This window comes from Bos javanicus, chromosome 19 (genome assembly GCF_032452875.1).
Source record: "Bos javanicus breed banteng chromosome 19, ARS-OSU_banteng_1.0, whole genome shotgun sequence".
NCBI classification, from domain to species: Eukaryota; Metazoa; Chordata; class Mammalia; order Artiodactyla; family Bovidae; genus Bos; species Bos javanicus.
In genome coordinates, this window is record NC_083886.1 from 31627561 (window position 1) to 31640303 (window position 12743).

At 46.9% G+C, this 12743-nt stretch overlaps 1 protein-coding gene across 2 annotated transcripts in view; it reads left to right on the top strand.

Moving 5' to 3' along the window:
• SHISA6 (shisa family member 6) overlaps positions 1 to 12743 on the top strand; it is a 262179-nt gene that overhangs the window by 125636 nt on the left and 123800 nt on the right. For both annotated transcript variants that reach the window (XM_061391095.1, XM_061391096.1), the window contains exon 3: positions 5524 to 5619. In XM_061391095.1, the coding sequence (XP_061247079.1) occupies positions 5524 to 5619 (96 nt within the window). The remainder of the gene's footprint in view (positions 1 to 5523; positions 5620 to 12743) is intronic.

Below are 12743 nucleotides of genomic sequence, written 5' to 3' on the forward strand. Positions count from 1 at the left end.
TGGTACATCTATCATCAACTTTATTAGCCGTCACCAGGGTTCCTTCCAAAGCACTTGCACCAGTTTACACTCCCACCAGAAGTGTGCAAGAGTTCTTGTTTCTGCCTCTACATGCCCAGAGTCCCAGGAATTTTTATTTTTGCCAGTCTACTGGGTGCGAAATGTTACCTCATTATAGTTTTAATTTGAATTTCCCTGATTACTTTTGAGATGGAACACCACTTAATGCATATTGGACCTTTGAATTTTCTCTTCTGTGACTTACCTTTTCATCTCTTTGGCCTGATTTTTCCTATTGAGTTGTCTTACTTTCTTATTAATTTGAAGTTATTTGTGTTTTCTGGATATTAATATAAACAAACGTTTCTATCCATTGACTTATAGTTTCATGATTGCTTTTGAAGTATCATAGTTTAACTCTTTTTGGTTTATGAATGAGCACAGGTTTTATTTTCATTCCTGGTTAATACAGAAGTCTCAACTTTAGTTAAAGTTCAACAAAAAGAAGTGTACCTTTGCTTTTAGAAGGTGATTTAACCAGAAACAAAGAAACAAACTCAACAAAACAAGAAAAAAACACTTCTTGAGTTTTTTTATTGAGGTATAATTGATATACAAAATTATATTAGTATTTGACATTTGTGTATAATGCACTGCAAAATGATCGTTATAGTCAGCCTAGTTACCATCTGTCACCATGCAAACATAATACAATATTATTGACTACTTTCCCCAGGCTGAACTATATACCCCCATGATTTATTTATTTTATAACTGGAAGTTTGTGCTTCTCCATCTCCTTCATCCGTTTTGTCTCTCCTCCATCCTCTCCTGTCTACTGAAATAATGGTCTCAAAAGTCTTTAAAAGGTTGCTTTACTTTCTGTAGGTTTAGTATTTTATGAAGTTGGTTTGCATTTCTCCCTTTTTTTCTAAATGGCATTTCACTAGTGAATATATCTAGATATCGATCCTTCTAATGTACGTCTGATATTTGACTAACGATTAAAGTCTTCTATCTGCTCAAAAAAAGTCTATTAACTTGTAATTATTGCTTCTGAATTATCTCTTCTGTTTCTCTCCTCGGCATCTGATTTTAAACAGATAGTAACTTCTAGAGTTGTCCTTTATTTTTTTTCTCATCTTTTCTCCTTTCTCTCTCCTTCCCCACTGAGTACCCAGTGGGCCTCTCTCATTGGAATTGACTTCGCCAGTTTCTTCAGTATGCACACTCTTGTCCATATTTACAACTCAGGCAAACTGCCTAGGTTACTTTCTTTCACTCCCATAGCTGTGGGTGGAATTTAACCAATGCAAAATTCTCATAAATTTTATTGAAGTCATTCAGATATTACCTCATTTTCCCCCTCCTATTTTTTATAGCACATCTCTTTTACAGAGAAACTTTCTGTTTACTCAAAGCTGCTTTCTTTTAAAAAAAGAAAAAAAAATACATATAACTTATTTACTCCGGCTCTGCTGAGCCTTTGTTGCTGCATGTAGGCTTTCTCTCACTGTGGGGGCTCCTCTTGCCGAGCACGGGTTGGGGGTGTGCAAGCTTCAGTAGTTGTTCTGCACGGGCCTAGCTGCCCGGAGGAAAGTGGCATCTTTCTGGACCAGGGATACAATCTGTGTCCCCTGCCTTGGCAGGTGAATTCTTAACCACTGGACCACCAGGGAAGCCCCACCTTTGTGGGACCTGATCGGGGGCTGTGTGTGTGTGGTGTTGACACGTGGATAATCCACACTACTTGAGTGTGCTCACAGAGCGCCCCCTAGCCTCTATTTGGAGCTCTGCTGGGTATAGGGCCGTTTCTCTGGAACTGCAACTTGGGCAAAATTTGTGCTGCTGTGGCCTACCTTGACGCCCAGCATCAAGTCATGGGGTCAAGCATGGGGTCAAGGCTGCAGAGAAGAGAAGCGATTCCCCTGGGTCCTGGCTCAAGTCTCAGAGAAGAGTCACGTCGACACGTGTTCAGACCGAGGGGTGAGCTGGCTTGGGGAGAGCTATAGAAAGATTGTGGGTGTAGGGATGGGTACACGTGGTTGGGATCCAGGGTCTGCCACTGCCTAGCTCCATGAACTTAGAAAACTGACCATTGTTACACAGGGCTCTTGTGAGGAGGAAATGAAGCCAGGTGTGCAAGAGAGAACTGACAAGGGGGTTTGGAGTCAGAAGACTAGGATGCTATGTGGAAAATCTAAAAAGAAATGATACAAATGAACTTATTTACCAAACAGACTCACAGACTTAGAGAATGAGTTTATGGTTGCCAGGGGGTAAGGTTGAGGGGGGAGAGATAATTAGGGAGTTTGAGATGGTCATGTACACACTGGTATATTTTAAATGGATAACCAGTAAGGATCTACTGTATAGCACAGGGAACTCTGCTCAGTATTATGTGGCAGCCTGAATGGGAGGGGGGTTTGGGGGAGAATGGATACATGCATATGTATGGCTGAATCCCTTCGCTGTTCACCCGCAACTATGACAACGCTGTTAATTGGCTATAGTCCAATACAAAATAAAAAGTAAAAAAAAAAAAAAAAAAAGAAGACTGGGATGCTAGTGATGGCTCAGTCATCTTCCAACTTCCCACCCTTGGCCTCAGTTTTTCTACCAATAAAATGGGAGAATAATATTTTAATAATACAGAACTTACAATGCAGTAATGATTAAAACTTTAAGAAAATTGTGTATGAACGATCTTTGTAAACTGCATAATGCTACGGAATGTTTGCTGTTGTGTCATACAGATGAAACCCTGTTTTCAGAGGCTCTGTGCCTCTGTCTGGCCCACAGTAGGGATCGGGTGATTGAGTTGGCTTTCAGTCAGCTCAGCCCCAAAGCAGTAAGCAGCACTTAGCCCTGAGGGACCTTGTTCCAGCTGACAGATAAGAATGATTTCAAGTAGCAAAGGTACTGTTTATTGTGCCATCTCTCTCGGTATTGATTGGTTTATCAAAAATCTTATTTATAAGGAGCACAAAAATAAACCAAACTCTGAAGGATGTATCGGAGGTTCTGAATTAACGAGGTCCAAATTTATGAGATTTCGGAATTGCTACTTCCATTTCTTACTCTTCTGTTGGGAGGGGCAGTAGGGGGAAGTAACTCGTTACAGGACAAGGGTCCCCCTCTTCTTGGGGCTTGTACTGTACCCCTCCACACTCCCTTGTCCTTCTCTCCTTCATCCCTCAATGAAGTTGCATTTTTCCGGGATGAGAGTTGGGTTTCTGGAGTCGTGACATGGCTTGGGATACGGGTAGAAGCCTCTTAGTTCAGCTCCAATAATTCTTTTCTATAAAATTCTGGGTTGTGACTACAGTCTTTTACAGCCAGAAGGTTCCTCGTGGAAAGCTGTGTGCCCCAAGGAAGGAGGTATTTATTCCAGAGTGGAGGACATATGGGAGACAGTGGTAAAATTCTTTTATATTCCTGATACACTTGGATTACAGATCTCAGACTCAAGCAGCAGTATCATCAGGGTGACTAGATAGAAATGCAAGCTCTTGAGGCCCATCCCAGATCAAATGACTCAGAAATTCTGGGGGTGGGGCCCAGCAGGCTTTAACCTGCCCTCCTGTTTTTTCTGACGCACATTCAGGGTTGAGACCCTCTGATCTGGGAGAAGGCAGAAACTGGTCCAGCCAGACTCCACTCTTCAGAGGAAGGATGCTGGAGTCCAGGACCTAAATAGAGGGGAGGGCAAGGCACCCACGAGGACTCCAGCAAATGCTCACTGCCCCCCCGACCCCCACGAGCAAACTGAACCTCGGTTGTTTATACGTTTACTCTAGGGCAGTGGTTCTTCTTCCCTGTGTGAATATGTCAGTCACTCAGTCATGTCCAACTCTTTGCAACCCCATGGACTGTAGCCCACCAGGCTCCTCTGTCCATGAAATTCTCCAGGCAAGAATACTGGAGTGGGTTGCCATTCCCTTCTCCAGGGGATCTTCCCAACCCAGGGATCAAACCCAGGCCTCCCACATTGCAGACAGATTCTTTATTATATGAGCCACATGAGAACCACCTGGAGACCTCCTTAAAAAAAAAAAAAACACAAAAAAACACCTCCTGATCAACTGAATCAGAATCCCTGGAGCAGTGTTAGGACATTTGTATTTTTAAAAGCTTCTGGATGAATCCAACATGCACCCATTTTTTGATATCTAATGCAGAGGATGCATTGCTAAGAAAAAAAATGTGATTTAGGTTATCTACATTTATTGTACATTTTTCCATTAGAAATGTATTTCACCTATTTATAGTGACATGCTCATTATAGGAAAAAACTTGGAAAATACAGAAAAGCTGAAAGCAGAGAAGAAATAAAACTCGTGTTCCAACCATCTAAAGGTGGTGGTCGGTATCAGTGTGTTTTCTTCCAATCTTGTTCTTTTGTTGTTGTTGTTTTAAACTACACTGGTTTGCACTTTTTACAGAATTGTGGTCATACTTACTATAGTATTTTCTTCCACTTTTTAACTTAACTTTACATCTTAGGTAGTCTTCTCAGTGTTTAATTGTTAAGTACAGTTTTTAACATGCTCTTGTGGCAACATGACATATGTGTGGCTTTCTCCACTTCCACATGTACATACTTCAAGATGGCATTTAGAGAGGTCTTTCTTTCTTTTTAAGGCCTGTACTTCAGGGGTACTGTGAAATCCTACATCAAATGTCAGAAGCAGAACAGTAACTATTTTTCTCTTTGCATGTCTTCTCCCAGGGTCTAAGACTTGTCTTCACCCCCAACCCCACAGGTAGACGGAGAGAGGAGGCTGACGAGGGATAAAATCTTACTGCAGAAAGTTGAAAGAGAAAAGCACATAAATATTTTCCCAGTGTTTCAGAGCCACCGCCCTACTTGTCAGCCTCAGTGACGTTGGATTTCTCCTAAGCCCCAAGGCTATAGTTCATAGGATGAGGTATGATTCATAAACATGCACACACATGGAGCATTTTGATCAGAACCACATTTCTATGCTCCAGGAAGAAAGAAACCAAAGGAATAAGACAAGAAAAAGAAAGGAGGAAGCTGGGATAAAGCACAGGATGGTAGGCCAAGTTCAGTTCAGACTGAAGTGCTGATGTGCTCAGTCAGAAATGCCAAAGTCAAGTGCTTTCCCCCACCTCTGCTTCCAACGTAAGCTTCCCAGAACTTTCTTCTTTGTTACAGTTATATGTGTGTGTATGTGTGTGTGTGTGTGTGTGTGTATATATATATACACAATATATGTGTATATATTTAAAATTTTAATATATAGAGTATGTAATATATATTATATATGGCATACTTCATATATACTTTATATATTTATAATATATATTATATATAAATTTATGAAATAATATTATATATATATATATATATATCTTCCTTGATTGCTTCTACCTTCTGACTTAGCTGCTGATTTGAAATTAAGTTCACCGCCATTTTCGAGTGAACTGGAACAGCAGCCTTTGTCTTCTTGTTGGTGTCATGGATGTGCCAGGTAATTCTGCCCCGTCTTCTTGCAGGACATTATGGGAAGGATGCTTACCGAAGTGGAGGACCTGATCTCCATAACTTCATCTCATCTGGATTTGTCACATTAGGAAGAGGACACACGAAGGGTACAGTGGAAACCATTTTTTACTAAAATACAGAGGTTGCCTAGGGAACCCCGATCTGAAAGGCGAAGATGGTGTGGAGGCCAGAGGCTGGTCCGGGACAGGATAAGTGGGGTGGTTCCATGGCTGCTTACCCTGATGACATGCGTGGCTTCACAGGTGTGACTTTAGAAGGCAATAATAGACTCCCAAGAGGCATGCGTCCTGGCCCGCCCATGGCGTGGAGCAGGACACAGATGCCCGTGGCTCCCCGTGGGATGGGACCGCAGGCAGCATGGCGGGAAACACTGCTGACGGATGCAAAGTGTTCCTTCTCCTCTTGGCTATTATTCCTCTTCCATTTGAAAGCCACATTTCACACCTCGATGTCAATGTTCTGTCCTGGGGGGTGTTGAAGCCGGCACGCATGTCGAGAGTTTCAGCGTCCTAAGTGTGTCTATGTAAACTCTCCGTGATGGGGACACGAAGGTAGAGGTTACACAGACCTTCCAGCCACAAGCTGAACTCTAACGTGGCATTTCTGCTGAGCTGCTTTATGTCCTAGCCGACAGCTTGCAGAGCATCTGTGCAGGGGGTGTGGCATCCTCCATCCTGTCTTTTGTTTCAACAGAGTTCTACTAGTCTTGTGAGCATCCTGTCATACCAAGAGTAACTGGATCCCCCGCCCTTTGATTACCTTCCTAACACCTGTGTACTGTGATAGACAACTGTGAATTCTGTTGTAGGGATGGTGTATCCCTGTCTTCCTCTGAAATATGTGTTTGTTCCAAGTGTGAGTGAACAAGGAACTTTGCGATTTTTTTTCTTACGTTCCGTGCACCCAATTTTTAAATTCCCTATGTGATGTTTGTTCATCCTATAGAGAAAAAAAAAATCTGTATCTGTGTATGTATTTTCTGTTGTGTCTCTTTGTGTCTAAATAAAGTTTATTGAGGATTCAGGTGGCATTTGTGGCTCCTGAGAGTTGCAGAATCAAATTGGGACCAGATGACTTGGGAAGGGGTTTTCTGGTAAAAGATACAAACCTAGACATCCTAGACACACTCATATCAACTCAAGGCTGTGATGTGCGACCTCCGTGTTATCTGCTTTGGGGTAAATACCCATCACTCTGAAAGAAATTAGAAGGGAGCATTTTCAACCCACAATAAACATTTCTTATCTCACACAGTTTCTGCGGGTCAGGAACTGGGGAGCAGCTCAATTGGGTGCTTCTGGCTCGGGGTGTCTTTGTGAGGTTACATTCATACCTGCTTCTAAAGATGCTGCTCAAGCCCCACGCATCCTGCCTCGTGAGGATGGAGGGGGCTGAGGTGGCGTGTGGGTGGTGGGTCGGTGAGACCCACACGTCGTGAGCACTTGGTGAGCGATGGCTCTTTCATAGAAGACACATGTTGCAATAGAGGAAGCCATAAAGAGAAGATGGGTCAGAATCTGACAGCACACTGTAAGTCAATTTAAAATGGTAATATATGTAAAGTATGTAATACACATATATGGCATACTTCATATATACTTTTAATTTTTTTTTTAAAAGGAACACATATCAGGAGTTGGAGCATTTACTCCAGATGAGTAGGGTCTGTCCTTCCAGAGAGGAAGCTCAGCCTCCTCTTAGATAATTTTTCAAAGTCTGTCTCAATGAACACCCCTATGGAGACCCTCTGCTATTTGGGCAGTTTGGTGAAAGATCTCAAGCAGGGTGGTTCTTTTTAAGTCTGCAGGAGAGAGCCTGAAGATTCTTTTCCAAAAGCCCCACATGACCATACTGTATTACTATGACCTCCACCAGGGTAGCCCAGGCCACACCAGGCCTAGAGTCCTTCTGAGCGGCAGTGACAGCAGGTACACCTGTGCCAACCCGCACTGTCCTCGGTCCTTTCCACCCGTGTGTGTGTGTGTGTGTGTGTGTGTGTGTGAAGAGAAAGATGGACCGATAGATTCTTTGCTGACAGATAGGTGCCTCAAAGTGAGTCCCCTTTGGAAGAGGCAGGCACTGCTGCCCAGGTCAGCACGTAAGCTGAGCACCTGCTGCATGCCAGCTACTCCTCTAGGCCTGAGGATGCAGCCGATAGACTTACATGCCAGAGAGAGATGATAGATGTAAAGGAGTACATCTACGAAGCATGTCAGGGAGTTAAAAGCTATGGGGCAAAATGAGGCAGGGAATGCGGGAGGAGCTGGAGTTGTTGAAAAGAACATCCAGATGCTCGAGAATAAAAGTGGCATTTGAGCAAAGACCGAAGGAGGTCAAAGGTCAAGTCCTCTGGGATTTGGGGGGAGGGTCTCCCAGGTGGCGGGAACAGCTACCCACTGCCCCCACCCTACCAGCTGGCACAGGGATAGCTGTGAGGCTGGAGCAGATGGGGCCAGGCTGCGGGCAGGAGGGGGTGAGGTCAGAGCGGGGCTGGACCACCCAGGGCCTGGGGACCACTTAGGGATCTGGTTGCCACTCCAGGTGGAATGAAAACATAACACTTGTGCCCTGAGGTGTTAGGAAGACGATGTCAGTGGGAGGACCAGGGTCTTGACAGAGGCTGGGGCTGATGCGAATTCACGCTGGCTTCATAGTAAGTTTTAGAGGCTTCTTAATCAACCATGTGGACAAGTTCAGGGAGATGTCCTGGCTGGGGATGTAACCGTGGGAGTTTCTGGTACAGGAAGCTGGACGCTGGTGACATGGGTTCCCCAGGGTGAGCGAGGCTTCCCAGGGGAACAGAGGCTCCGGGAGAGAGACGACGGTGGGAAGGTGAGGAGGGACCTGCAGAGGAGACCAGTCAGGAGCGGGCAGCCAGGAAGCAAGAAAAGCAGGGCTGGGTGGCATCTTGAAAATCAAGTGGGGGAAAAAAACAAACAAACATGTTTCTGGGAGAGAGTCATCAGCTGTGATAAGATGTGAGATGAAGGAGGAGATGAAGCCTGAGAAGTGACCACAGTGTGACCCACAACGTGGAGGTCATGTGAGCTTGGCAGGGGCGATCTGGGGAAGGCTTTTTGACTGATGGATGCAAGAGAGAATGACTGATGCCTGCGTTGTGCTGCTACAGGATCTGAGCAGACTGAGTGATGGGAAGATGAAGGTTCATTACGCTCGTCTCACTATTCGGGGAGATGTTTGAAATGTTCCCTAATAAAAGTTAAAAAGGATTGTGAAAATAATCTTTTATTATTTAAAAAAGGGTGAAGAGGAAAAGGAGAGTGCAGGAACAGACAACCCTCCAGAGTTCTAAAGTGAAGGGGAGTGGAGAATGAGGGAGGAAGCTAGAAAGGAGTGTGATGTAAAGAGTCTTCTTTTTTTTCTGATGTGGGAAATCACAATACATGTGATATTCATGTGCTGATAGGAATGGTCCAGTAACAAAGGGCAAACTGGGAGGGATGTATTTTAGAAGTGACATCTTTAATAGGCGAGAACAAGTGGCATTTGTCACCCGGCAGGGGAGGGGCTGGCCTTGTCTAGGAGCAAAATCCGCCCAGAGTCACAGGCTTCAGGTGGGATATTCAGTCACAGATGCACGCAGATGGGCATATGTGATCCCTGCTCAGTGATTCAGGAAGCAGGGTCATCCAGTGTATTAGGGTGACCAGACATCCCAGTTTGCCCAGGGCTGTTCCAGTTTTAGCTCAGAAAGGCCTGTGTCCTAAGAAACCCCTCTGTCCAGGGCGGATGAGGTCAGTTGGTCACCCTTCGTGAGGACGTGTGAGCAGGCGCAGCCTGTCTGGTTTGAGAGCATCTTCCACACCCATCTCTAGAGTTCAGAGAAGTGGGATGAGAATGCTGCTGGTACCCACACAGCCTCAGAGGCCTTGGGATCCCCCTCAACAAGATGGAGACAAGGCCAGAGCCCTGTGGGGTGCATCCCAGACCCACAGAAAGACCCTGGATGGATCGCTTCATTCTGTGTAGATGGCATTCCCTGGGACTAGGCTGGGAGTGCCCATTCCTGCCGCAGAGCACACTCTCCATCGGGTCTCAGGCAGAGAATAAGGCGAGGTGTGTAAATGCTATGGGGGTGGGGGGTGTTGGAGCTGGTGCTGAGATCAGAACTGGAGAAGTGACCATCCTGATACCAGTTTTGGGGGCTCAGCAAGGAGGGCAGTGGCAGAGGTGGCACCCCAGCTGCTCAACCCCCAAATCCGAAGAGGAAGAGGAACAACGGCAGCTGGGGGCAGGGGGCTTGGGGGGATTCTAGAGGCTGGGCCAGTGGCACCTGCTCCCCAAGAAGAGAACAAGGCCAGATATGGATTCTAGCACTCACAAAGGCACATGTGTCAGCCAGTGAGGAGTCTGGGAAAAAGGTCTACCGGGGCCAAAACATCAGGGCAGAGGCCTAGAGCCTTTTGATCAGCGTGATGGGTGGACACAGGAGGCATGAGCTTCCTGTGATGATGAGGTCTGAGGGGTAACAGTGGGAGTGGGTGACTGAATGGAGCGGCGGGTCAATTGCAGGAGTCCTGCTTCGGCTCTCTGGTTCCGGGTGGGCTTTGTGGTCCTCCACCGCCAGCACTGTTCTGCTGTGTTGTCTGCCCCAGCCCTGGTCTGAGCCCCACTGCTGGCCTGAACCCCAGGCACTCATGGGCCCATGCTCACCCCTCCCAGCTGCTGCCATGGTCGCCTGTAACGCAAGGTTTGAAGTTAGATCTGCTCTTCTGGAAATGACAGAACAGGTGCATCGGCCTCTGCTGAACCAGAGACCACCACCCCCGCACCAGGATCTGAACACCCTGTGGACTGTGGCAAGGAGACCCCTGTGCCATTTGGCTCCAGAAATCCAGCTTAGATATTTCCACACTCTGGGGAGCCAGGGGAGCAAGTGGGCTTGACTACACCAAGGTGTTTAAGGGCTGGACTCCAAGAGCTCAGAAGGCGTCCGGTCGCCATGGCAACAATTAACTGGGAGCTATAGTGAAAGCAGATGAAGGTGGGCCTGGCTTGCCGGAGACCGGCCTCTGAGAAGCCAGCACCACCTGGCAGTGTTCTATCCTGTGCCTTTCCGTAGGCTGGGGGATCCAGGATGGAGTGGGAGGAGGCCAGAGAACCTCTGGAATTCTGGGCTGAGGGCAACAAAGCTCTAAGCTGCCTACTGATGGTTCTGATCCACTCTCTTGGTTTCCTCTGCCTGCTGACTCCTGATTAACCACTGAACACTGAGAACCAGGCCTCGGTGTGCTCAGCTTTACTCAGTGGTACTTTGCTCGCTCGGAGTCAGCACACACAGACCACCTCTAAGCCTCACACTCAGGGAAATAAACGCATAGCATCAGTGTGCTGCCGTGTTTTGTTAGAATTGAGCCAACCTCACCTGGTGGCTAATTGGTCAGAATTGATTGCATCAGAAGCAAGGATGGATCTGCATGAATGTTGAATTTGGCACTCACCCAGTGAATCCCTTTCTCAATGTAACTGCTGTTCAGACAGAAGAAAAGAAAATAAGACAATGCAAAACCCAGGGTGGTCCCTCTGAGAGCTGCTCAATGGACCACTTCCACTTGCAAACTTAGCCATTTTGCCTAAAGGCAGCTTTTCCACAGGACCGTCTTTTCCATGTTAGTCTTACTGACAAGCACACCCCTGACTCTCCAGGAAGAAGTAATGGCTCTATGTCCCTCCTCAGTGTGGCCCAGGACTCCCTCTCCACTGAGACTAGTTTTAGCAGCAGTTAAAGCCTTGCAAGTCTATCTGAGAAGCATGGTGCCCTGGGCCCACTTCCTGAGTTGCCCACAATTCCACCTCTGAGGTGGGACTACCCAGTTTACCACTGAGAGACTCACTCAAGGCATCAAGACATCAGTCCACAAGTTTTCCATCCTTTTCAGGGCTGTTCTGGGCTACCCTGGTAGTTCAGATAGTAAAGAATCCATCTGCAGTGCAGGAGATCTGGGTTCAATCCCTGGGTTGGGAAGATTCCCTGGAGAAGGTAATGGCAACCCACTCCAGTATTCTTGCCTGGAAAATCCCATGGACAGAGAAGCCTGGTGGGCTACAGTCCATGGGGTCGCAGAGGGCTGGACATGACTGAGCAACTAACACTTTCACAAGAGCAGTTCTTAGGTTGAAAGTATCACCAATTCACACTAACTTGGTAAAGGTGACACAGAGAAAGATTCCCATCCATCAGGCCGTTGGCTGAGTCCTGGACTGCACGTGTCTGTGTTTAATGCTTGTTTGTGGGCACCACAGTCAGCCCACGTCGGATACATGGCCAGTCCACTGGGACAGTCTGCTGGGCTGATTTAAGGAGAGGGCGGATGTTACAGAACCAAGGAGAAGGATGCACTGTAAATCTTGCCTTGGGAAGTTTCATCTCTTACCTGTAGGGTGTTCTCCAGGGAGAAGTAACCCAGGTAGAGCGAGGTCTTAGTCCCCACCAGTGGGGCAAGAGAGAAGTCTCACTGGTACACTGGGGTCAAGGAAACACCCCTCACTCCTGGGCTTCTGCCAGCCTGACTCCTTTTCTGCTCAAACAGGAGGAGGAGGAGGCATACAGGATGCCTTTAGCACCCTGACTCTTTAATAGTCTCTTTCAGCCTCATTGGGAGAAGACAGAAGGTCAAGGGGGCTTCTCCCGTGGCTCAGACAGTAAAGAATCTGCCTGCAGTGCAGGAGACTCAGGTTCAGTCCCTGGATTGGGAAGATCCCCTGGGGAAGGGAATAGCTACCTACTCCAGTGTTCTTGCCTGGAAAATTCCATGGACAGAGTAACTGGCGGGCTACAGTCCATGGGGTTGCAAAGAGTAGGATACGACTGAGTGACCTTGAGAGAGAAGGAAGATCAAGTTCTTTGTTCGCAGAGGCCAGCTGGCCCAGCCAGAGGTCTTGCAGCTCTGAGCTCTGTTCTTATTTTTCTGTCTCCTGCTGGTGCCAGGTCCAAGGTTTCTCTTGCCGTGACCCATAGCTCAAGATGACCCCAGGCCAGTACAGTCTCTTCCTGGCACTGATCTTGGCACTGACCGGTCATCCAAGTTAGGAATCTCCCCTTCCCAGGAGCCAGCCCTTGGCAATGGCTTTCCTCCCTCTCTGCTGCTCATTGCCAAGTCTTAGGAACCCTGACAGCTAAGCTGTTGGGCCGTCCAGTCCTGGAAAGGCGGTGGCACTGCTATCTCTGCCAGCTGGAGTCTGTCACCAG